Source organism: Dermochelys coriacea, chromosome 6, assembly GCF_009764565.3.
Source record: "Dermochelys coriacea isolate rDerCor1 chromosome 6, rDerCor1.pri.v4, whole genome shotgun sequence".
NCBI classification, from domain to species: Eukaryota; Metazoa; Chordata; order Testudines; family Dermochelyidae; genus Dermochelys; species Dermochelys coriacea.
Genome location: NC_050073.1, coordinates 27434658 through 27461215, shown reverse-complemented (window position 1 = coordinate 27461215; position 26558 = coordinate 27434658). Strand labels below are relative to the sequence as shown.

General features: G+C 40.8%; 1 protein-coding gene across 1 annotated transcript in view; it reads left to right on the top strand.

The window, feature by feature from the left end:
• Window positions 1–26558, top strand: part of PDE3B (phosphodiesterase 3B) — a 276021-nt gene that overhangs the window by 124957 nt on the left and 124506 nt on the right. Inside the window, exon 2 of the mRNA XM_038405653.2 lies at window positions 22928–22978. Within this exon, the coding sequence (XP_038261581.1) occupies window positions 22928–22978 (51 nt within the window). The remainder of the gene's footprint in view (window positions 1–22927; window positions 22979–26558) is intronic.

Genomic DNA, 26558 nt, shown 5'->3' with positions numbered 1-26558 from the left:
CTCTACCCTAGCCCAGAATCCCCTCCCACACCCTGAACCCCTCATCCCTGGCCCCACCCCAGAGCCCTCACCCCCTCCTGCACCCCAACCCCATGCCTCAACCCGCAGCCCCTTCCTGCACTCTGAATCCCTCAGCCCCAGCCTGGAGCCCCCTCCTGAACCCTAAACCCCTGGCCCCAGCCCAGAGCCCACACCCCAACCCCTGCCTTAACCTGCAGCCCCCGCCCACATTTTGAATCTCTTGGCCCCCTTCCCCAGCCCGGAGCCCCCTCCCGCACGCTGACCACCCCCATTCAGAGCCCCACCCCGGAGCCTGCACCCATATTTAGAGCCCTTATCCTCTCCTGCACCCCAGCCCCGTGAAAGTGAGTGAGGGTCAGGGAGAGTGAGCCACCAAGGGAGGGGGAATGTAGTGAGCAGGGCGTGGGGTCTCGGGGAAGGGGGCAGGGACTCAGGGAAAGGGTGGGGCTAGGGTGTTTGGTTTTATGGCAATAGAAAGTTGGTAACCCTAGCCAAAACCCCACACCACCTTCCACACCCCAACCTTCTGTCCCACCCTGGAGCTCCCTCCTTCACTCCAAACCTCTCATCCCTGGCCCCCAGCCAGAATCTTCCCCTCTGTCCCCAAACCCTCTGCCCAGCCCAGAGCCCTCTATGGCACCCTGAACCCCTTTGTTAAAAATGAATCCACATTTACTCTTGTTTAGATAGCATCCTTTTAAACAACTTTCAGTGGAGCAAGCAATTCAAGGCATCCAAAAGTACTATTCTTTTCCTAGAAGCCCCCATTTTTTGCTAAACTTCCAGAAAAGCCACCTGTTGCCATTTCAGACTGTCCTACATCTATGTATTGAGATAGATACAAAGTACCACACTTCATTCCTCTCCAAGGAAATATATGCCAGATACCTGGCTGTCATTCATCAATTTCAGTCGCTTTTTCTTTGAATATCATTCTATGCCAGGTTGAGTCAGTTGGGCACAATGGTCTTGTGTATGGAACTTCTCATGTGGGTGAAGCTCCACTTGAGACCACTTCAGAAGTATCTCTACATGCCCACTCAGGCCCACTCCTAAAGCTTTCAGAAGGTCTTGTCCTCACTAAACTTAGAAGCAGCACTGACCTAGTTTTAGTCCCCAGAAAATGTCAGTTATTATAGATGCCGACCTCTTTAGGTGGGTAGTACAGTCTTTTAGCCACATGATCTAGGGGTTGATTGTCTTCCAAAAATCATCATAAAGAATATATTGAATGGAGGACATACTGAAATATCATTGCATTTTGAACATGACATGGCATATGTCACACAATGGGGGAATCAAGTCTTTCAGAACTTGCCAAGGAGGAGTTGTGCCAAAAGAAAATTAGTGTCTATGCAGGCACTGTATGTCCAAAAAAAAAAAAATCTTAATTGGACTGCAGACTGAGCATATGGACCAATCTAATTGGAGTCTTAGGTAACGGGTGTGCCTACTGTTTACATACATTTTTGGTGCACCAATGGTTGCTATGTCGTCCAGGGAAACTTGCAAGGCAGATTAATCTATCTCTAGCCACCAGAATCAAGGAGCTGTAGTCCTGAATGCCCTCTTTTTATTCTGACCAAATGGGCTCTCATTTAAATGGGCTGCCATGTAAATGTCTCTCTACTCCCTCTGTTATCCAGAATGATGCAGAAGGTCAGACAAGAAAAAGCATCAATAATCTTAGTGTCTTAGTGTTAATATTGCAGACTCTGGTTTGACTCTGGTTCATGGAGATAACTACTATGTCCATACAGCCTTATCTTGGCCTTCCTCTACTAGAAGATCTGTTGGCCTATGAAAATATAAAACATCCAGTCCCAGTATATTTCAATTTAGTGGCTTGCAATTAGAAAACAAATAAAGAAAAAATACAGAAACAACTCTCGAAAAACAAGTTACCAGTAAGTAACTTTTCTTCCTTCTGGAATGGGTCCGCAAATTCAAACTATTCTAGTAATTAGCATAATTTCTCACTTTGAACTACCAAATGCATCAAGGCCAAAGTGGCTACAGTTCAACAAATTCTGGATTTTTTAACGGGAATTGAAAGTAAGCACTATTATGCTATCTTCCATATCATACAGGAGAATAAAACAAGAATGATCATTTCACATTCTTATGTAAAATGCTTCTTTCATTTCTTTCATAGAGATCTAATTAAACCCAAGCAGATGCACAGAGTGGCACCATTGAAGATCTTGATTCCAAATGCCTTAACGCAATATCCTTTTGAACCATTTCCTTTGGTATCCTTGCATTTCCTTTCCATTAAGATAGCATACTTACTGGCATGTTACCTTGGTCCACAGGATTTTGAAACTGGAGGCATTGGCCGTAGAATCAAAATCTGTGCCTTCCACTTGGACAAAGGATTCTTTGTCAAGATATATCCTTTAACCTCAAACTAAATATAACTTTTAATAATTAATCAGGACTACATTCTGTCTGTTCAAAATCTGTACATTCTAAAAAGACAAAATGACACTTCCTTTAGATACATGGCAAGCAATTAAAAACAAATTTGAAAGACCAGGGCATTCTTGTAGCTATTTGTCCTTGTATCATTCAGCTATAGAGGGTGAAAAGTCTAGAGGAGATTGACAATCATAGCAATAGAATAAACCTTGTGTAAAAATAAAAGCAATAAATAAAATTTAGCATCAATCTTGGTGAAAAATATTCTTGCAATTATTAATAGCAATGCACATGTAAAGCAGGATTTTTATGATTTCAGGAAAAAAATTAGAATATTAATTTCTTTCATCTGGTTGTAGAATTTTTCTTTTGAACAAGAAGATTTTTGCAGAGTTGATTTCGGAATGAAGTTGCTATGGTGTTAGTATCATTGTTTAGTTAATTCTATGCTGGGTTGCTATGGAAATGTTTATTTACTGAGTTAATGCCTAACAGTGTCAACCAGATGCTGCTAGCAACTAGGAATCATTTTCATTTGTTCAATAAAAGACTCCGACTGAAGTAAAGACTAATTTTAAAATAAAAAGTGATATTGAATAGGCAAACTTTTTTGGATCATGTAACTATATTGGATGATGTCTGTCTTAGAATTTTCTATAGGTATCCATTCCTTAAAGAATCAAAATAAAAACAAATCATCCTGGGACTCCTGAATAGTGTTATGAGTCAAGTATTTTGATTACAGGTGAATTTCTTAGCTCTGTCTGAAAAAACATCATTTTCGACATTCACATGTTTATTATTACCTATCTTTTAATTTTGTTTGTGTGTGTTTTACTGGATGTGGATTGTATATTTACTTTAAGATAGGGCTGTTGAATTGCTTTACTCCACACCTGTTCAATTTCAAATTAGTATCAAAGTAATAATGCTATGTAATGTTATGTACCTGAATACATATACCCTTAAAATACATTTTTGAAATGGAATATTTTGAAATACCTGGCTATAGCCAATCTGCTTTTTTATTTGCATAATTTGGGAGACTTTAAGGTTCTGAAATGAACAAAAATGACTAATTCTCAAGTACTGAAGATATTTAGTTTTTGTCTGAATTTTTTTTGATTCTGAAAATATTAAATAAATATTACACCAAATTTATCTTGATTGTGGCTGAAAAAAGTCTTCTCAGAAAATGAGTGGGTTTTAGAAATGTTAACATTCCTTTTGTACTATCCTCAGTGCCATACTGGAGAAAAAATATGTTTAGGCTTTGTACATGCTAACACTTCTAGCAGTATTTGTAAACATTTTCACACCTGATTACAGCTAAGTGGAATAACACCCTCAGTGACATGGTTCAAAACCTCTCCACCTTCTCCATTGTCAAGCATCTCCTTTATAAATACATTTCTTCCCAAAGACCTACCACCCTTCTAGCCCTCTCTTAATAAAAATGCTAGCAAAATTTGTTACAAAATCCTAAAAAAATTCAAAAGGCTAGTGAAACTGACAATACACATGCTAAGCTTTGCAACTTACGCATTCTGTCTTTTGTTGCATCTCTTTCCCCATCTTCCATCTGTATATTGTCTATGCAGACTTCAAATTTCTCAGGAAAAGGCCTTTCTTCTTGTTTCTCTAGTATGAATAATAACATGGTTGAGGCTACAAACTCTTGCAGGATTGTGGCCTGTGTTACTACACCACAGTATAAGTTTTGCTAAAGAGGTAGGTTTGGAGTTTTTAACACATGCTATCTTAGGGTGTCTTGTTAAAATATAGTAATTCTCAAACTGTTCTAATGTTAGAACCACCTCACTACCTTTTTTTTCATTCAAGAACAAAAGAAATGTTGCCCATGCTAGACACTTAAAATTATTCATATTTGTATGCTGCTGTAGCTTTGCATGCTTTATAAACAGAGTATCCTGCCCTGAGATGAGGAGCTTCCATTTTAAATTAATGATAGCATGATATAGAGAGAGTTTCTAGAGTTTTCCTGTGATAGAACAAAGAATTCAAATTGCAAATTAAAAGGTAGTTCAGAAAAGGGTTATGAGAAATGACTTAGGAGCATGAGAAAGCTTTCATATAAAAAAAGAAAAGGAGTGCTTGTGGCACCTTAGAGACTAATAAATTTATTTGAGCATAAGCTTTCGTGAGCTATAGCTCACTTCATTGAATGCATTCAGTGCTCAAATAAATTTGTTAGTCTCTAAGGTGCCACAAGTACTCCTTTTCTTTTTGTGAATACAGACTAACACAGCTGCTACTCTGAAAACTCTCATATGAAGAGAGTTTGAGAATAGAAAGGAGAAGAACAAGGGTGTGTCTACACTGTCAGAGTTTTTTTGCCAAAAGTTTTATCGATGATCCAAAAGTGCTAAAAGAAATCGTTGTCTCATGTTCACACAATCTTGCCCTCTGTGCAACCACACCGTGGGTCAGTAGCATCGCCAGTGAGAGTAATGCACTGTGGGAAGCTATCCCACAGTTCAGCTCTCCGCCTTTTGCCAGTAGGTCTTGTGGGAAGACAGAGTGGATTGCAGCACATCATGGGTTTGGGCTCAATGTCCCATGATGCATTGCGTTCCATCCTAGCATTCCATGTGTTTCTGTCTTCGGTTCTGAGCATTTTTCAATGTCCTTTGTTTTCTGCTCACTCCACTATGGATCCTGTGCTGCTGTCCCATGCTCTGCTAGCATGTCGCAAATGGCAGTGCAGTTAATCTTGAAGTTCGGAAGTCAACGGTAATCATAGTTGCCTGATGTGCTATCCGACAGCAATAGAATCAACATTAGATTGCTTTTGGCATTTATGGAGCAGCTGCACATGGTAGACTGTTGCTTTTGGGCTCATGACACAAGCACTGAGTGATGGGGTCATATTGTAATGCAGGTATGGGATGACAAGCAGTGGCTGCAGAACTTTTGGATGAGGAAAGCCACTTTCCTGGAACTGTGTGCTGAGCTCGCCCTAGCACTGCGGCGCAGGGACACCCAAATGAGAAGTATGGAAGTAATTCTCAGTGGAGAAGTATGTGGCAATGGCAGTGTGGAAGCTGGCGACTCCAGACTGTTACTTCTCGGTCGCAAATCAGTTTGAAGTCAGGAAGTCAACTGTTGCAGCTGCATTAACGCAAGTGTGCAAGGCCATTAATCGCATCCTGCCGCAAAGGACTGCGACTCTTGGCAATGTGCATGAAATAGTGGATGGCTTTGCAGCAATTGATTTCCCTAACTGCGGAAGGTTGATTGATGGCATGCATATACCAATTTTGGCACTCAACCACCTTGTGATGGAGTACATCAATAGGAAGGAGTACTTCTCCATGGTGTTGCAGGTGCTTGTGGATCACTGCAGGCATTTCACTAACATCAGCCCAGGGTTGTTGGGAAAGGTGCATGATGCTCGTATCTTCAGGAACACTGGTCTGTACAGAAATCTGTAAATGGGGACTTTCTTTCCAGACCAGAAGATTACAGTAGGGGATGTTGAAATGCGCACAGTGATCCTGGGAGACCCGGCAAATCCCTTAATGCCATGGCTGATGAAGCCTAACACGGGAAACCTACATAGCAATAAGAAGCAGTTCAACAATAGGCTGAGTAGGTGTAGGATGACTGGAATGTGTGTTTGGCAGATTAAAGGCACACTGGTGATGCCTTTATGGCAGATTGGACCTAAATGAGGATAATATTCCCATGGTCATAGCCGCATGTTACATGTTGTATAATATTTGTGAAGGCCAGGGTGAAAAGTTTGGTCAGGGGTGGACTGCTGAGGCAGAACGCCTGGCAGCTTCTTTTGAGCAGCCAGATACCAGGGCTATTAGAGGAGCACAACAAGGGGCTATTCGAATCAGGGACGCTTTGAGGCAATACTTTGAAGATGAGAACCAATAATGAATGTTGCTATACTATGGATTACAATGCTTAATGAAATCGATGTTTTCAAGGCAGCACTTGTGATTTTTGTGGCCTAGAATTCAATGTAAGCAAATTATTTCATTGCTTGTTTGTTTGTTGCTGGCATCTGCTATCCTAATTTCCTGGGGAAAATAGAGTTCTTATTAAAAAAAATTGATTTTTTTGCACCAAAAAATACATCACTTCACACCACACAAACAAATGCTTGGGGGGAAAGGAGGTACCAGGGGAGGGCCAACTTTCACGGCTGTGCATAAGTCTAGCTCTCATTTACAAAGTTTTCCATGGGGGTGGAGTGAGTGGGATAGTGAGAAATGCCAGACAGTGGAAAGGAATTCGCAGGTGGAGTTGGGGAGGGCATGGAAGAGAGTTTTGAATGTACTGAACTGGAGGGCAGGTATGCAACTGCTCAGTCTGTAGCTTTACAAGGGCCTGCAGCATGTCTATTTGCTTTTCCAGCACTTTTAATTATCTTTTCTGCTGCGGCCATAGAGTAGGCCTCGTTGTCTGCTCTTGCCCGACTCTCTCTTTCTCTCCATTGCCTGCATTCCCTGTTTTCGGCATCCGAGCATTGCATCACTGCCAGGAATATGTTTTCCTTGCTCTGTCTGAGGTGCTTTCTTAGCCAGTGGAAGTGCTCTGCCAGTGTGTAAGGGGTGCCTGTCAAGGCCATATCTGCAGAAGCACAAAGAACAATACAAAGAGGCATGATTAAGTACATGCACAGCATTGAAACAGGACAGTAAAATACACCTTTACTAACATACCAATCACTTTTACACTGAACCTTACAAGCGCACATGCTGGCGAACACCCCAGCATGGTGAGTTTCCCCCATAGTGGGAGGCATTGTATATGGGGAGAAAATCAATATGAAAGGGTTGTGGTGCAGTGGTCTATGGACAATATTCTAAATTTTCCTACCCTTTTCAACAGGCGGCATTCATTGTGCCAGATATTTCTCTCCTGAGGGTAAGCAGGGAAGAAAGGGAGTATCTGCTGTGCGCTTGTGGCTTCCACCCTGACCCTTATGCTGCTTGCTTGTATGCTGATTTGGTCCTTGCACAAGTGATTGCAGAATGGCGCATGAAAGTTTCCTTCAATGGGGAAGGAACCAGGGCAGCTCTGCCAAGGAACCTTTGGCAGAGGATTGCTGAGTACCTTCCAGAAAGTTTCCTCGAGATCTCTCTGGAGGATTCCCGTGAAATCTCGGGGTGACACCCTGACACCCTGTTCCATCATACTGCCTAGCTGCACAGGGAAATGTCCAGCACAGAGAAACACAGCCAGCCTTGTACATTTCTATGTCCTTGACCCACCTCCTCACTTCATAAAGATAAACCACTTACCAAAGGTCCCCTCTCCTGCTTCTGGATTGCCAGATTATGACTGTTGAGACTGGCTAGATGCCTCCAGAGTTGAGAACAGCTCCTGACAGGACGCACCACCGGGCGACCCCGCCGAGGGCTCCACATCATCCTCTGCCTCCACTTCTTCATTGATGACTGTGTCATCACGATTAGGTCCACCTACTGCTCCAGACCCACTGACTATCCATGGGGCTCTTGGCAGTGGAGGTGGGGTCGCAGCCAAGGATAGCGTCCAACTCCTTATAAAAACAGCAGGTCTGGGTCACAGCACCGGAGTAACGGTTTGCCTCCCTTACCTTCTGGTACGTGTGCCTCAGCTCTTTGAACTTTGCTCTGCTCTGCAGCATGTCCCGATCATGGCCCTTTTTACACAAGCCACGATAAATCTGCCAGTAGGTGCTGAAATTCCTATGGCTGGAGCGCAGCTGGGACTTCTCAGCCTCCTCTCCCAAATACTGAGCAGATCCAGCAGCTCCCTGCATTGGTCCAAGTGGGAGACAGTTTGCTGTATGAGCCACCATGATCACCTGGGAAGATGAGATGTGAGCTCTCCACGCTGAACAAACAGGAAGTGGAATTCAAAAATTCCTGGAGCTTTACAGGGGGAGGGGCAGAAGGTTGCTTATCTGGCTGCATGGCAATGGAGTTGGAATTGCTGATCAAAGCGGTCAGGATGGGCATTGTGGGATGCCTTTGGGGGGGCCAATTAAAGCAATAAATTGAAGTGTGGCGTCTGCACTGGTAATTTGTTGACAAAACTTTTACATAAAAAGCCCTATGTCTCTCGTCAAGGTGGTTTTATTTTGTCAGTGAAACGGAGGAATTTTGTCACTGAAAGTGGCATTGCAATGTGTACACCTCCACTGTTTCATCTACGAAAGTTGCCTTTCACCGAAGCAATTTAGCGGTGTAGACAAGGCCTAAGAGGTGACATAAAAATATATAAAATAATGGATGGTAGAGTATTGCAAGAGATACAAAACGTCATGCTTCAGGGTTCAAATTAATCTCTAATAACTAGTATGGATTGGGATGAGACCTTCAAGGGGTGTAGCTTAGCCTGCACCTGTCTACTTTGGATTCTTTGGACATTCCTCTGAAGATCTGGTGCTGGCAGAGACAGGACAATATGAAATACATATGGCCTGATCTAATATGTTGGTTCCTAAGTTCCTATATTCAAACTGCACATACGTTACAGTAGAGATAATTTAAATCTTTGAACATTTTCTTCATTTATTTGAAAAATCCCTAAATCAGACTTTAAAAAAATCCTGCCTGACACCTCTTTTATCTCAGTGTCTAAGCCTGTTTACCAAAATGAAAAGTACTGGCGCTCAAAGCCATACCTCCTTTCTGCAATTTAAAGGAATGAAACCGTTTTAGACAGTTTACTTTCAGCTGATAAGCTTGTGACGGGATGGATCACAGAAACCATCTTGGGGCTGCCAACTGATGTGCCAAGACTACTTCTGCCCCTGCCTTCCCTGCCAGCTTGGGGTTCCAGAACCCTGCCTGGTTCTGCCAGACATGCTAGCCCGTACAAACACAGACCCAGGTCTGAACCACGTCTCACAAACTGCATGCTTAACTGAAAGCAGCTTAAGAAGTGTTCCTGTCTTTAACACTCAGATGCCCAACTCCCAAATGGGGTCCAAACCCCAGATAAATCTGTTTTACCCTGTATAAAGCTTATGCAGGGTAAACTCATAAATTGTTCGCCCTCTATAGCACTGATAGAGAGAGATGCACAGCTGTTTGCCCCCCCAGATGTTAATAGATACTTTGGGTTAATTAATAAGTAAAAAGTGATTTTATTAAATACAAAGAGTAGGATTTAAGTGGTTCCAAGTAATGACAGACAGAACAAAGTAAATTACCAAACAAAATAAAATAAAACGCACAAGCGTATGCCTAATACAGTAAGAAAGTGATTACAGATGAAACCTCACCCTCAGAGATGTTCCAGTAAGCTTCTTTTACAGACTAGCTCCTTCTGGTCTGGGTCCAGCAATCACTCACACCCCTGTGGTTACTGTCCTTTGTTCCAGTTTCTTTCAGATACCCTCTCCACCCCCAAAGGATATCTCTTAAGCCAGCTGAAAACAAAATGGAGGGGTCACCCAATTTAAATAGACTTTCTCTTGTTTGTGGACACCCCTCCCTCCCCCTGTGTAGAATACAAAAATGATACATGCATACAAATAGGCCTAAAGAGCTTCTTTTCCTTTTCCAAAGTCTTAATAAAACATAAACAGAATTACAGTATACAAACTTCAGAGTAGCAGCCGTGTTAGTCTGTATTCGCAAAAAGAAAAGGAGTACTTGTGGCACCTTAGAGACTAACAAATTTATTTGAGCATAAGCTTTCATGAGCTACAGCTCACTTCATCGGATGCATTCAGTGGAAAATACAGTCGGGAGATTTATATACCCAGAAAACATGAAACAATGGGTGTTACCATACACACTGTAAGGAGGGTGATCACTTAAGATGAGCTATTACCAGCAGGAGAGCCGGGGGAGGGGAAGAAAACCTTTTGTAGTGATAATCCAGGTGGGCCATTTCCAGCAGTTGACAAGAACGTCTGAGGAACAGGGGTGTGTGTGTGAATAACATGGGGAAATAGTTTTACTTTGTATTATGACCCATCCACTCCCAGTCTCTATTCAAGCCTAAGTTAATTGTATCCAGTTTGCAAATTAATTCCAATTCAGCAGTCTCTCGTTGGAGTCTGTTTTTGAAGCTTTTTTGTTGAAGTATAGCCACTCTTAGGTCTGTGATCGAGTGACCAGAGAGATTGAAGTGTTCTCCAACTGGTTTTTGAATGTTATAATTCTTGACGTCTGATTTGTGTCCATTTATTCTTTTATGTAGAGACTGTCCAGTTTGATCAATGTACATGGCAGAGGGGCATTGCTGGCACATGATGGCATATATCACATTGGTAGATGCACAGGTGAACAAGCCTCTGATGGTGTGGCTGATGTAATTAGGCCCTATGATGGTGTTCCCTGAATAGATATGTGGACAGAGTTGGTAATGGGCTTTGTTGCAAGGATAGGTTCCTGGGTTAGTGGTTCTGTTGTGTGGTGTGTGGTTGCTGGTGAGTATTTGCTTCAGGTTGGGGGGCTGTCTGTAGGCAAGGACTGGCCTGTCTCCCAAGATCTGTGAGAGTGATGGATCGTTCTTCAGGATAGGTTGTAGATCCTTGATGTGTTGGAGAGGTTTTAGTTGGGGGCTGAAGGTGATGGCTAGTGGCGTTCTGTTATTTTCTTTGGGCACTCTTCTGGCTCTGTCAATCTGTTTCTTCACTTCAGCAGGTGGGTATTGTAGTTGTAAGAATGCTTGATAGAGATCTTGTAGGTGTTTGTCTCTGTCTGAGGGGTTGGAGCAAATATGGTTGTATCGTAGAGCTTGGCTGTAGACAATGGATCGTGTGGTGTGATCTGGGTGAAAACTGGAGACATTTAGGAAGGAATAGCGGTCAGTAGGTTTCCGGTATAGGGTGGTGTTTATGTGACTATCGTTTATTAGCACCGTAGTGTCCAGGAAGTGGATCGTTTGTGTGGACTGGTCCAGGCTGAGGTTGATGGTGGGATGGAAATTGTTGAAATCATGGTGGAATTCCTCAAGGGCTTCTTTTCCATGGGTCCAGATGATGAAGATGTCATCAATGTAGTGCAAGTAGAGTAGGGGCATTAGGGAATGAGAGCTGAGGAAGCGTTGTTCTAAGTCAGCCATAAAAATGTTGGCATACTGTGGGGCCATGCAGGTACCCATCGCAGTGCCGCTGATTTGAAGGTATACATTGTTCCCAAATGTGAAATAGTTATGGGTGAGGATAAAGTCACAAAGGTCAGCCACCGGGTTAGCCGTGACATTATCGGGGATACTGTTTCTGATGGCTTGTAGTTCATCTTTGTGTGGAATGTTGGTGTAGAGGGCTTCTACATCCATAGTGGCCAGGATAGTGTTTTCGGGAAGATCACCGATGGATTGTAGTTTCCTCAGGAAGTCAGTAGTGTCTCGAAGATAGTTGGGAGTGATGGTAGCATAGGGCCTGAGGAGGGAGTCTACATAGTCAGACAATCCTGCTGTCAGGGTGCCAATGCCTGAGATGATGGGGCGTCCAGGATTTCCAGGTTTATGGTCTTGGGTAGCAGATAGAATACCCCAGGTCTGGGGTTCCAGGTGTGTGTCTGTGCAGATTTGTTGTTGTGCTTTTTCAGGGAGTTTCTTGAGCAAATGCTGTAGTTTTCTTTTGGTAACCCTCAGTGGGATCAGAGGGTAATGGCTTGTAGAAAGTGGTGTTGGAGAGCTGCCTAATAGCCTCTTGTTCATATTCCGACCTATTCATGATGACTACAGCACCTCCTTTGTCAGCCTTTTTGATTATGATGTCAGAGTTGTTTCTGAGGCTGTGGATGGCATTGTGTTCTGCACGGCTGAGGTTATGGGGCAAGTGATGCTGCTTTTCCACAATTTCAGCCCGTGTACGTCAGTGGAAGCACTCTATGTAGAAGTCCAGTCTGTTGTTTTGACCTTCAGTAGGAGTCCACCCAGAATCCTTCTTTTTGTAGTGTTGGTAGGAAGGTCTCTGGGGGTTAGTATGTTGCTCAGAGGTGTTTTACAAACTGTCAAAAATACATAATCCACAATGTATGAATTTGAAATACAGTTTAAAAAAGAAAGTATCTTTTCCAAGATTTTTCTTAAACTGCATGTCACAAGATTGGCAAAAATGTGTAATATACACCCAATGAAAGAATGAAATGGGTGAGAAATGGCTAAATGAGGGGGAAAAAGGACAGGATGGAGAAAATGAGAACCATGGGGAGAAGCAATGAAGGAAAGATTAGAACCTGCTGGAAACCTGTTCTTTTTCTCATTTCCCATAAATCTATTTATTTAGGTAAACTTCCCCCAATTTTTTTTTTTAAATCAGCCTGTACCTGAATCAGAAAGTTTCTGAAACATCATTTTAAAAGTCTGAAACATTTTTTGGAAACTTTTAAATGTATTTAAAGCATTAAACTGTGGTTCCTTTCTGAAAAGAAGCTATTTAAAAATGACATTTTTATTACAACATGGCCCTGTGTTACACTGATGCCACTGAATACAAATTCCGCAATAGCTTCATCTAAACTTAATGATTTTGAAATTGAGTAATACAATAAATATAATCCTCCCTATGTTGTTTATGATTAAATTAAATTAAGTTGTTTTATGTCCTCTTTACATTTTCAGTTTTTAAATTGTCAATTTTTTTTATTGACAATGCGTAATAACATCTTAGAAGTCTTTGGGGCAAAACTGGAAATTTTAGCAGTTGAATATAGGGGTAATTTGGGCTTTTAGCACTCAGGACAGCAATTTGGCATTGTGGGATATACACATTAGCTAAATATTTCTGTTAAAATGAACAGTGGTGACACAGCCTGTTTGGATATTTAAATTGTCATCTTCAGGTAGGCTTCACACTTAACACTCCATTAACATGAATTTAGCCATTTCTCAGAGCTATTATTTCAGGTTTTATATCCATGGGGAAAGTTTCGCTGGTTTAAATTACATTGTTTTTAAAGGTTTCAGAGTAGCAGCCGTGTTAGTCTCTATTCGCAAAAAGAAAAGGAGTACTTGTGGCACCTTAGAGACTAACAAATTTATTAGAGCATAAGCTTTCGTGCATCCGATGAAGTGAGCTGTAGCTCACGAAAGCTTATGCTCTAATAAATTTGTTAGTCTCTAAGGTGCCACAAGTACTCCTTTTCTTATTGTTTTTAAACCATCTTCGTTCAACTGAGACAAATGCATATGGATACTGTTATTTGTGGTTAAGTGGCTTATTTGTTTAACCTAAACCTGTTACCAATCGACTTAAGCTAAATCAAAAAAGGCCATTCTTATACTGAACTAAGAGTGTTCACACAGTGGTTGGCACTGTTTTAACTATATTGGTTTAAATTCACTCCTTAGGTTAAACTGATGCAACTATCCCAGGTAGACAAGACCGATGCTGTCTGCAGACCATATAGACAAAAATGTACTGATCTATGCGTGGTTCACATTTTCAAGTTTTTCCTTCATTGTAACAGTTTGAAACAGAATTTTTAAAAGAAGCGAAGGCTTGGATTCTGGAGTACAGTTATACTATAAGGGATGTTTTTTGCAGAAAATTTCATGGCTACAAATCCATTTTGAGGCCTATCTGCTAACTTTACAGACTGAAGTTTTACTCCTGTTAGTGTTACAAAGTCAGTGCAACTCTCGGAGAGTGCACTGGATTTTACTATGAACATCTTCAACAGAACGGTTAACTTTAACCTCTGATTGCAGAATCCTTATTGATGATGGGGAAACCAGAAGGAACATTTGGCTTTCATCTTCCAGGTTGAGATTGTATGGCTTGCACTTAAACTAAGTAGATTTGGTCTGGATTGGGAATTATTGAGAAACAAAATACAGGTCCCCAAGATGCCTTCTTTACAACCTGTTGTCCAAGAAGAACCACATTTTAAGAGCTAAAATGGGCCGTGAACTAAGCAGGTGCGCCAATGAGCAAATCTTGTCAATCATATTTAAAACCAATCATCCACTTTTGTCCCCAGATAGATCCTGCCATGGAGTTGTTGAAGTTGTAGCTTAATATTTCTACCTAAAGGGTATACTCTGTGGTATTCTGCTTTTTTTCTCCAAAAGGCAAGTGCAAGATACTAGCACAAGCAAACAACTCTTTTTTTTGCAGTTCTAGATATAAGTGCCACCTTGTGGACTGTTAGAAGCATTGGAGAAAATGGAATAACCCCCCACACCTCTCATGTTGAAAAATCATCAAGTAAGGGCCTGATTGAGAAGAGATTTATGTAATAGTCATAGTTTTCATAGAATTGTCTTAAATAGAAGTAGGACATGCACAGAAAAATAAGTAGTGTGTGGTGACCTGTATTTTTCATTGCTGGCTGGCAAGAAGATTGTAACTTTCTCTTTTACATGATCTCACCATAGCATTTCATGCCTTTCTTACATCTCTTTGATTATTGCAATGTGTGCTACTTGGTGTTAGCCCTGAAGATTATTCAGCTAGTATAGATTGTGGCAGCCTACATGTTAATTTTGCTTCTCCTGGAGAAAATGTTGCACTTGTTCCTCTAATCAGCACTTTCTAGTTAATTTTTAATGTATGATTTCAGTGGTTGGTTTTTGACCTTTTGGAGCCATATGGTTTTGAGGTCCTGGTCTGTTTAGAAAGTCACTGTCTTTTAGTTTTGCTACTGTGGCAGCTGAAATCGGCTGAGGAGCTCAAGTTTATATCCAACAGGTTAAATGGCAGCAGAATGTTTTCTTTTATGGGTCCTGGGCTGTGGAATATGTTTACTGAAATAATTTGTACATTCAAATAATATTATAAAGGAAAATGTACACTGCCATCTTATAAATATCCAACTCAACACATGGATTTCATATTGTGCTTTGGAGGTCAACTTACTTTATCTTTATCAGAAAAACATAGGAAATAAGTTTAACCCGAAGGCCTTGCCATTAAAAATGCCTCTCCTGCAGTTGCAGGAGTGCACAATTGTATCTCTCCTGCAATAGAAGTGGATAAGAAAAGAGGCACTGACTCAAGTACCTAGGACCAAACCATATTGACTTTATAGAACATCTTAAATTATATCTGGAAGCAAAGAGCACTGGTACAATACACTTCCTATGGCAAAAATGGACTAATTGTAATTTCTCACTACTGGTGAGGAGTAGCCTCAACTGATGATGATCTGCCCTGGAAGTTACAAAGTTCTGGATATCCCACAAGGTGTTTTTCAGAGAGAGACCATTTCATTTGCCATACCAAACATAGCTTAAAAAGAAAAGATATTGAAGTGCAATCCTGTCTACCCCTTGGAGGGTTTGCAGGCAAGTCAACAGAACCTCATGGCCAGCAGTATCAATGGTCACTGATTTATCTAACTAAATATGGACGTTTGATCTTTTTGAATTGCTAGTTGGTCATCAATCAGCAAAACAAACCAAGGGAGTTTCCATATCATGCTAACTATCCATGCTCTGGAAAGGAGGAGAAGAAACCTGTGATTGCAGTGAATCAGTGTAAATCTGATTTCCCCCCCTCCCCCCAACACTTTTTTCCCCATCCCTCATGCAAAAAAAGACTTCTCACAGTCAGAGGGAGAAATCTGCTACTGACTAGAAATAGAAGCCTAGATTCACCAAACTGTCCACAACTCAGAACAGTTCAGCAGGACTGCTTATATAGTGGCTATTGTGGAGAAGAAAACCTTCACTTTTACAATAGACATGGCATAAGATTGAAAACATTCTATACCACAATCTTGAGACCACATAGCTGAGGTAATGACCACAAATGGCATGCCAACCTTCATTCCATACTTTTCATCTGTTATAGGTCAACTGTATAGCAACTTGATCTTTGAGGAGAATATGGCTAAATGATCAAGAAACTTCTTTGTGTCAAACTTGAACATTAGGTCCATTGCCTTAAATGTTATGGGCTCCAGTTCAGCAAAGCATGTGAATATATGCTTAACTTTAAGAACACAAGTCCACTGAAGTCCAGTTAGATTAGAATTAGAAGTTAGCACTGAAGTTAAGCATATGCTTTGTTTTCCTGGACTGGGGCCTATGTGGATATCTCAGGAGGGAAACAAACAGAACATGAATAGTTTGTATGATATGGAGAGTCCCTGGTTGGTTGATTGATGTCCCACTAGCAATTCAAATGCTATCCTTGCCAGGGATGTTTAGTGCTGCATTTTTTTAAGACTACAAAGTGGGGGAAAAACTCTTTTCTACTGAAAAATACAGTGAATTTTACAAGAGCTACTGTATAACTTTGTTCTTGGGCAGATGAGAAAAGTCTTGTTGGGAAAATTGCAAGATGGAAGGCTAATTGTCATCATGCTATTTCACCAGTTATTTAAAAATTGATTATGGATGTATCTTTTGGAAGCAGAGTGAACAACATAGTGATTTCCATGCAACACCTCCCTTTTTCTTCATTAAGTAATTGCTGACTCTGACCCATAGCTCTGTATTGGTACATCTAAAAGAATAATGTTATTATATTAGTGTTTCTTAGTATATGACATCCATCCAGGATAGTCCCTCCTTCCATGTTCTTTCTTTTTAATTTAAATGTTGTGTGTGTCAGGCCCCGAATAGTTGTTTGTGTCCTTCCACACAGTGGATCTAGTTTATAAAGTTACAAAATCCAAATAAAATATTTATGTGGTTATTGATCTCATCCTTCTTTTTTTGTTAAACATGAGCATTACATTTGATCATTACATAGTAATTTTTGTTGTGTGGCATGTTGGGGGAGCACATTGATTGGACAGTGATTGCAGGCTGCTGCTCAGTGGCAGATCTAATCGTCTCCACTTCTTATACTTCCTTCCCCAGTCAACCCTCCACCCAGCCTCATTTAACATAGGCACTGAATCATCTGTTCCACTGCATTGATTGGGTCAGATGTCAGGGAGGCAGACCTGGGCATTATCAGCATACTGAAGACACATCAGCCAGTGTCCTTTTATTGCCCTTTCTTGCAATCTCCAATACATGCTGAACAGAAGGGGAAGCCAGGTTTGAACCTTGTGCACTCTTCATGAGAGATCCCTCAAGTTACAGGAGCAGCCACAAAAAATAACTCGGATCTTTCACTGACCGAAAGGAGTAGAATAATTCTAGAACTGCAGATGTCTGAACAATCATGGCAGTTATATCAACATCTTATTTTTGGATTGAAAATAGAGAAAAAGAATAAAGATCAGTGGATTATTCTTTTCTGTAATTTGTAGGTAAATTAATTTGCATAGCCTACATTTCTCAGGGAAAAAAATACAATTAGAAATATAACCATAACTTCCCAGTTACAGTGATATTATTGGGTTCGCAAAGTTTGAACATCACTAAAATGTAACAGCAATTCTCTAAATTTCATTTTCCATATGTAGTTTTTATTTTTGGTCTGCAGTAAGAACAATGAATTGACGTATTTGTACCTGATAGCATCTTCCGATTGCATTGCTGACGTATCAGTGTGGTTTTGGTGGTTTTGTAAAGCTGTTCATGACATGTAGGCTTGCAATCTTATTCACACAGTAACTTCTAACAAAACTTTTGAAGAAGAAAATATCATGTTTTCCACAGACATTTTAGCAGATTTTATTTTTTCACTTTAGCATTTATTTTGGCTTTTAGAGTTAGTGCTGTTAGTTTAAGTCTTTACTGTAAAGTATTTACAGAAAAAAATGTTGTTGGTTGGTTTTGGAACAGAATTAACTACTTGTGGGCAAAAAAAAATCATATTAATGAGATGTATCATATTTTAAAGAGCAGGGAGTATTAATATTCTTGTACTATGAGAGAATAGCACAAAGAGGAAAATAAGACCCAAGCATTTTACAATGACTTACAAATAATTTGTCTTAATTTTTCAGAAGCATTTTATGGACTCTATGATTTAATATGTCAAATAATACATTATAATATTTTGTTAATACGTGGAGCCCAAGTACAGTGGAGGCACGTTCTTTTGAATACAGAATATCTAAAATATATAGGGGCAGATCTTCAGCTGGTGTAAAGTGTCACAGCTGCTTTGAAATCAATGAAGCTATGATAGTTTACATCATCTGGGGATCTGCCCTGTGACCCATCTTCCTTTCTATTTTCAAACTTCCTAAAAAAATTTAAAAAAATAAAAATTGTTTCTCATTTAACGAGTTGGAAGTATAGATGTCATACTCCACTAGGTTATGGGGGCAGGGAGAAGGAAGTAAGATATATAGCCATCTGTTTTGTGCTTAAACATAGATAACTCTTTAGCTGTTGTAATTTTGAGTAGCTAATTACATAGAATAGGGTTTTTTGGTAGAATTGTAAAATTTCTGAATGAAGGGAAAGAGTAGATGCAACACAGTAGAATTTTAATAAAGTATTGACAGCTGTCTCACAAAATCATACTAGATAAAAATTCAAATCGGCTTGGATAAGGACATTGTCATGTGGAATGCTAACTTGTTAGAATTTCTAAAAAAAGCTTAGTGATAAATGACAGTTTATCAAGATATACACGTGTGGAAGAAGTGGATACCACTGCTATCTTTGAGTTTCTATCATAAGAAAACTAACCTATAGAGACGCTACCAAGTATAGTGTTTACTACTGAAATATCAGTGGAAATATATATCTTTTTCAACCCTTATTTAACATCTTTATTAGTGTTTGGGAAGAGGCAAAGGGTATGGATGAGAGCAAATTTGCTCAGATTCAGACCAGACAAAACAGGAGTGATGTTGGTGAGTTGAGGAGAGCAATTGGACAATATGACATAGATTGTATCTGCCTCACACCTTGACTGAAAGTGTGTGTGTCTTCCACTTGTTACAATTTGAGAGTCTGATTAGATTTGCAATTCCTATTGAATGGTAAACTTTCAACAATATCAAGACAGATTTTTTATATTTGCATCTGGCTAGGAGGTTATGATCTTTTCTTACCAAAAAGGACCTCATTGTAATTCACTCTTTTATTGATTTGTTACTTGATTACTGTACAGGAATATGCTCCACTTGAAGCTACATCTTCAATCCACTTGAAAATGAACTGGCATAGAATGTGGCCTACCACTTGTTAAATGAAAGATGAAGCATAGAGTAGGTCTCCTATTTACCAAGGAAGAAGAGCTAATAATTGATGACATTGAGAAAGCTGAGGTATTTAATGCATATTTTGCTTCAATCTTTGCTAAAATGATTACTAGAGAGCAAATACTCAAAATAATTCATATTAACAAGAGTAGGGGAGCACAAACCAAAATAGGGAAAGATCAGATTAAAGAATATTTGGATAAGTTAGAGGTATTCAAGTTGGCAGGGCCTGATGAAATTCATCTTAGGGTACTTAAGGAACTAACTGAAGCAATATCAGAACTGTTAGCAATTATCTTTGAGAATTCATGGAGGACAGGTAAAGTCCTGGAGGACTGGAGAAAGGCAAATATAGTGCCTATCTTTAGAAGGGGAACAAAGAGGAATTGGGAATTATGTACCACTCAGCCTAAATATGATACCTGGAAACATACTGTAACAAATTGTTTACAAATTGATTGTTTAATACCTAGAGGGTAATAGGGTTGTAAGGAATAGATAGCATGTCAAAAACAAATCATGCCAAACAAACATAGTTTCCTTTTTTGATAGTTACTGGTCTAGTGGAGAAGGGGAAAGTAGTAGACATGATATATCTTGATTTTTAGTGAGACTTTTGACACAGTCCCACATGACATTCTCATAAGAAAACTAGGGAAATGTGGTCTAGATGAAAATACTGTAAGGTGCATGCTTAACTAGATAAAAGACCACATGTAGAGATTAGTTAGAGGGACTATCTAGTGGGGTTCTGCAGGGGCCAGTCCTGGGGTCTGGTACTGTTCAGACTGTTCATTACTGACTTGGATTATGGAGTGTGGAGTATGCTTATAAAATTTGTGGATGACTCCTTGCAACCTTTTCAGCCTGTACTTTGGAGGACACGATTGGAGTTCAAAGAGACCTAGATAATTAGAGAATTGGTCTGAAATCAACAAGATGAGGTTGATAACGACAAGGCCAAAGTATTTCACTTGAGAAGGAAAAATCAAATGCACAGCTGCAAAATAGGGATTAACTGGTGAGGTGGTAGTACTGATGAAAAGGATCTGTGGGTTATAGTTAAGGCTACAATTTAGTCATGGATATTTTTAGTAAAAGTCATGGACAGATCATGGCCAAGAAACAAAAAATCACGGAAGCCATGACCTGTCCCTGACTTTTACTAAAAACATTCCTGACAAAATGGGGAGGGAGGAGGGTCCAGCACGCTGCCCAATCCCCCTGCAGCAGCTGGGAGCTATTGGGAACCCATTGCACTGTGGAGCCGGTTGGGGAGCTGTGGGGGGCCCCCTCCAGCAGCTGCTGAGCAGCTCCGGGGTCCCTCTGCCATGGCTGGAGGCTGTGGGGGGTAGGGGTAGGGGCTGAGCAGCGGCAGAGGGGCCCCCTGCCAGCTGCAACAGCTGGGGAGCTGTAGGAATCCCTTGCAGCTGCTGAGCAGCTCGGGGTCCCTCTGCTGCTGCTGGTAACTGGGCAGCTCAGGGGTCCCCACTGGTGGCCAGTCAGTTGCGAGAAGGTCCCACTGCCACCATTGACGGTGGCTGGGGAGCTGTGGGGTGGCCCCTTCCAGCAACTGCTGAGCTGCTCCAGGATCCCTCTGCCTGTGGTAGGGGGGCACGGGGACCAGCTACTCGCAGCTGCTGAGCAGCTGCAAGGTGGACCCTGCCAGTGGTGGCAGCTGGGGAGCTATGGGGTCCCTGCCAGTTCCTGCTGCCAGTCAGTTGCAGGGGTTGCCCGCAGAGGCTGGGCTGCTGCAGGGGTCTCTTGCTGCTGGCTTCAGCAGATGTTACTGAGCATGCTCAGTATACCCTAAGTAGCACATTCAGTCAGATAGCAGTTTTTCACACTACAGGGCGGCTGGTCAGCTGTGGAGGCCCCCAATGTCACTGAGATCGCTAGAAGTCACGGATTCAGTGACTTCTGCGACCTCTGTGACATAATCGTAGCCTTAGTTATAGTGGATCCCAAATTAAATACGAGTCAACAATATGATGCAGCTGCGTACAAGGCTAATATCATTTTGGGATGCATTAACTGGAGGGTAGTATGTAAGGTATGGGAGGTAATTGTCCTGCTCTGCTCAGTACTGTGGAGGCTTGAGCTGTAGTACTGTGTTCAGTTCTGGGTGCCACACTTTAGGAAAGGTGTGGACAGATTTTAGAGAGTCCAGAAGAGAGCCATAAAATGATAAAAAGTTTAGAAAATCTGACTTATGAGGAAAGAATAAAAAAACTGAGCATGTTTCGTCTTAAGAAAAAGGATTAAGGGGGAACCTGATAAGTCTTCAGCTATATTAAGGGCTGTTCTAAACAGACTGATCATTTACTCTTCATGTCCACTGAAGGTATGACAAGAAGTAATGGGTGTAATCTGCGGCAAGGGAGATTTATGTTAGATATTAGGAAAAACTTTCTCACTATAAAGGTAGTTAAGCTCTGGAATAGGCTTCCAAGGGAGGGTGTGGAATTCTGACCAATAAGGTTTTTAAGAACATGTGGCCAAACACCTGTCAGGAATGGTCCGTTTACTTGATCTTGCATCAGCATGGGGGCTGGACTTAATGACTTGAGGTCCCTTACAGTCCTATATTTTTATGATTCTATGAAGTGGACTGTCTTGTTGTGAATACATTAGACCAGTGCATCTCACTAGTTGCCAGGGGTATTTAAAGGTGTTAGTTTTTACCTATAAATCCCTGTAATTGCCTTGGACCTGCTTATTTGAGAGTCCTCCTCTCTGCTTATGCTACAGTTCTGCAGTTCAGATTTACAGAAGATGAAGATGGAACTTCTTGAATATATAAGAGGAGTTGCTGACAGGGCATTTTCCATGGCTTTCAAATCCCCCCTATCCTCACCCTGAGTCCAAAATAGCCAGTATTTGTTCATTGCCAGACTGTTCTTTTGTGGGCATTTTGGGGGAGTGGGATGTTGCTTAAGGGGGTTATTTTAAGGGAAGTGAAACTTTTTTTGCATTTTTTCCTTTTGCTGTAAATGTATATGGTGACCGCTGTTTTTATCCATGTTTAATTATGTGTTTATAAATTATTTCCAAGAGTGCTTAGAGCTTAGCGTAGGTGCCATTTTATTTGCCTTTATAACTAGATAAATACAAATAGAAAACCAACATCACCACCCACTGCTGTGACCTGTCTGATGGATGACTTTTTTTACTGTTTCCAATCCAGCAGGATTAAAAAAAAGACCATATAGTTACTTTATCAATAAATAAATTGTATTGCTCTTAAAATTTAAATCGTTTACTGACAGTTATTGCTATATGTGGTTTTCATACTTTATCATGACTTTTGTTTTAATGTCAGCAATTGAGACAATGAAATGATCAGTTGAAAATTAACCTTTCCCACCCACCAAAATTTGGAGGGAATTATTGTTAATAGCATGAACTGATCAAGATGTATTCTGTTAATATACACTTTTTGACTATTAGCATATAACTCATTACTATTTATTTTGTCTCTTTTACAGATGATTCTTTGGGATTGGGATTTGAAACAGTGGTATAAACCCCATTATCAGGTCAGTCTATTGTATCTGCATTGGGAAAGCTAATATTAATCTAATGAAAATGCACTTTGAGATTAAAGGATTCCCTCTAGAATGGCAGATTTCAATTTTTCCACTGGAGTTTTATAGCTGTCTAACTTGCTGGTATTATTTCTTCAGTAGGGTGATTACTCCATCTTCCAACTTCTCCTCACTTTCAGGTTCAATTCTCTCTAATTCTTGACTGCAGTTGCAGGTTTGTGAGTGCAGGTATTGCAGAGTCGGTACAATGACAATATCCTGATATTGGTTCATACTCAAGGTGTCTTGCTGGGCTTGTTGAGATCTTTATTTTGGTATTTCTCTGTGAAAGTAAATTCTTCCCAATAAGGTACATTCCCGGGATGATAGTTTAAAAATGCATAAAATTAAGAAAGTGTACTTATAATTTTATGCAGAGCTGGTAGCGATACATGTAGTTAAGATTACCTAGCACTTTCTATTATAAGATCTTATGTTCAGTTGCTTACAACTTTATCAAACTTTAATCATTAGGACTGAAATTTTCCATGCTGGGTGTCTCCCTTGGACCATTTATTTATGTACTTATTAAAGATTTCAGCTAAAATGGTTCAGTCATTTCTCAAAAGAAGGTTAGGAAAAAAATTTTTTCCCCATGTTTAAAACCTCATATATACATACATACTTCATTGATACATTCCAGTGTTTCAATGTGTTGGAGCAGAAACTTGAAATTTGGTAGGGGAGTTCACCTGGTATCAGGGGGTGTGCCTTTTCCCATCCCCATGAAAATCATCCCAAATGTTAGGCCAGTTGGAAGCCTCTCTAAAAACATAGTTAGCATGTGCTAAGTAAAGGTCTGCTTGAGTTTGGCATCCAAATTATCTGAACTTTCTTTCTATACTACTTGTGCTCCATCCCACAGCTGCAGGGGCTGAGCAGAATTTTCCCAGTATTTATTCCTCCGAGCTGCATTGGCTCTGGGCATAGGAACTGAGTGCATAGAGACTGCCTCTCTGGTGCTCTCAGTGCTCCTTTTGTTGATGCCCAGGCTGCATGGAGGCAAAGGAGGAAGCAGCTTAACTGGACTGCAGAGGAATGAGGGAGGCAAAGACAAGTTGTGGAAGGTGATAGGAACAGGGAGGGCAGATGGAGAATACATGTCAGATGTGGGGCAGAGACAGGCTGAGGGGATACATGCTAAGGGAAGAGGGGTCAGACATGGTAGACAAGGATCTATAACCAAGAGAGTATGCTCCCTTTTAGGACCTGGACTGGAACCCAAGATTGCCGAGTCTGTGTCCTCTGCTGTCTGATAAATAGCTGAAAAAAACTACTTGTATGTGTCTCATCCCCCTTTATAGACTGGTCCACATAGCAATAATAGGCTATGATTCTCTCTCAGTTATTCCATTAGCTCAAATGGTAGAGATGTGTTTTATATCTAAAATTCCAATAGTGCTGATGAGACATAGGATGGTCAATATCACTTCACATGATGGAGTTTCATCCATTTAAAAAGAATCTAGGAAAATATATAAACCAAATTAAGTTTAACGACTGTTTATATTGCAAAGTCAAGCACTGAAAGGTTAGGAAATGCCAAAATTAAGTTTGCTTGTACAACTTCAATATACAACCTTTGGTATAGTCATTGTATTAGTCTTTATTTACATGATCATATACTATTTTTCCACAGAACTTCTGTCTTATTCAGTGCACAGGATGAACCATGCACTGGGTTAACTAGAGCTGTCTAGTAAAAGAGGCTTTTGCCTTTTGCACCTCAGTCTCATTTGCTCAAGCAGCTGAAAGGTGTGGAATGAATGAAGCAGAGGATTGCAGGTAGAAAAAGAATGGCTCATGGCTTAAGCAGTTGAATGCCACCATAGTGAACTAGGTTTTATTCCTACTTCTGGTGCAGAGTTCCCATCTGATTCTGTGAAAGTCACTTAAAATAAGTCTTTTACAGGTGGAAACTATTGTGTATTCCTTATTTTATGTGTGCCCAATTTGAGACACCTGCAGTTATTTTTGCAAAACTGCTGAGTGCTCACAGCTGTAGCTGAAGTCAATGGGAGCTGTTCAATGAACTTATAAAGTCCTTAAAAATGTGTAGTATTCTGAAAAATAAGGCCTTAGATGTCTCAAAGTTGGGTAACCAAATTTAGTGGACAGTTGTGACTATTTTAGCTTTTATCTCTCCGTTCCTTCTTAACTTAGAGGAATTTTGTGAAGATATATGAATTAATGTTTGTGAAGTACTAAAGAATCATAGAATATCAGGGTTGGAAGGGACCTCAAGAGGTCAACTAGTCCAACCCCCTGCTCAAAGCAGGATCAATCCCCAATTTTTGCCCCAGATTCCTAAATGGCCCCCTCAAGGATTGAACTCTCAACCCTGGGTTTAGCAGGCCAATGCTAAAACCACTGAGCTATCCCTCCCCCCATAGTACTCTCATACTATGAGGATTAGCGCCAGAGTAAAGCCCATCATAAAGCTTTTTTCAGTGCAGAGTTGCATGGTGTGCAGTAAATAAACCATGGAACAACACTTCAAATAATAAGGATAAAAAACAAATTGAATAGTTACGAAATCAGTGATCACTTTCCATCCTGAACACTAAGTGAGGTGGAGATCCTGTGGAAAAAGTAATATGTGACCATTATACATACACACAAAAGGACAAATTAATGTAGCATGTACATTCTTAATTCTGGCATTTCCTAATTCTTTGTTGCTTGACTTTGCAACCTTCACTTCTTCGAGTGATATCCCTGTGGGTGCTCCCACTTCAGGTTTCGGTGTGTCCCAATGCTGTTGATTGGAGATTTTCAGTACCAATATCCATCCAGGCTGCACGTGAATAATAGCTGTCTTGCAGCATTGTTGGCGCCTCGTTCAGCGTGTATGCAGCCTAACCCCCTCAGTTCCTTCTCAACCATCCTTGGCTTGAGACAGAGTTCTGTGGTAGGTTCCCACCATCTTCCTCTTAAGCCTAGAAAAATAGAATTAGAATTTTAGAGTTTTCTATTATAGCTAGTGTTTACTTAGCTTAAAAAAACCCAACTTTTTCCCATTAGTTCCCTCAGAGCAGGGAACACTTAACCCATTCAACAATGCTTGGTTCTTCCGCTTTAAGAGATTCAGCTCATGCCATGAAGCTATGCCTATCTCAGATGGAAACCTATGTGTTCGCTGCCTCAGTGAGTTGCACATCCCCCAAAAGTGCACTAACTGTAGCAACCTGAAATGGAGCGCCAGGCGTGACCAAGACTTCCACCTAAAATTGATTTTAATGGAGAAATCTCTCAAACCGGTCTCCATTCCAGAACAACAGACCCCTTCCTCCTGGGGCTCCCTGAGAAAATCCACTTTAACTAAGGACAATGCTCAGTCATCTAAAAGATTGAGGAAAAGAGCCACGCCCTTTTTGCAGAGAGAACCACTTAAAAAGAAATGGTCTCCTGCCTGGTCACTGTCCTCGAATCAGATCACCACTCGGGTGAGCATCTTAGAGGCACCGGGCACCTTTGGCACCGTCCGCACTGGGATCTCTGCCGAGCCTCGTTGGAAAGACAAGGAGTCGAG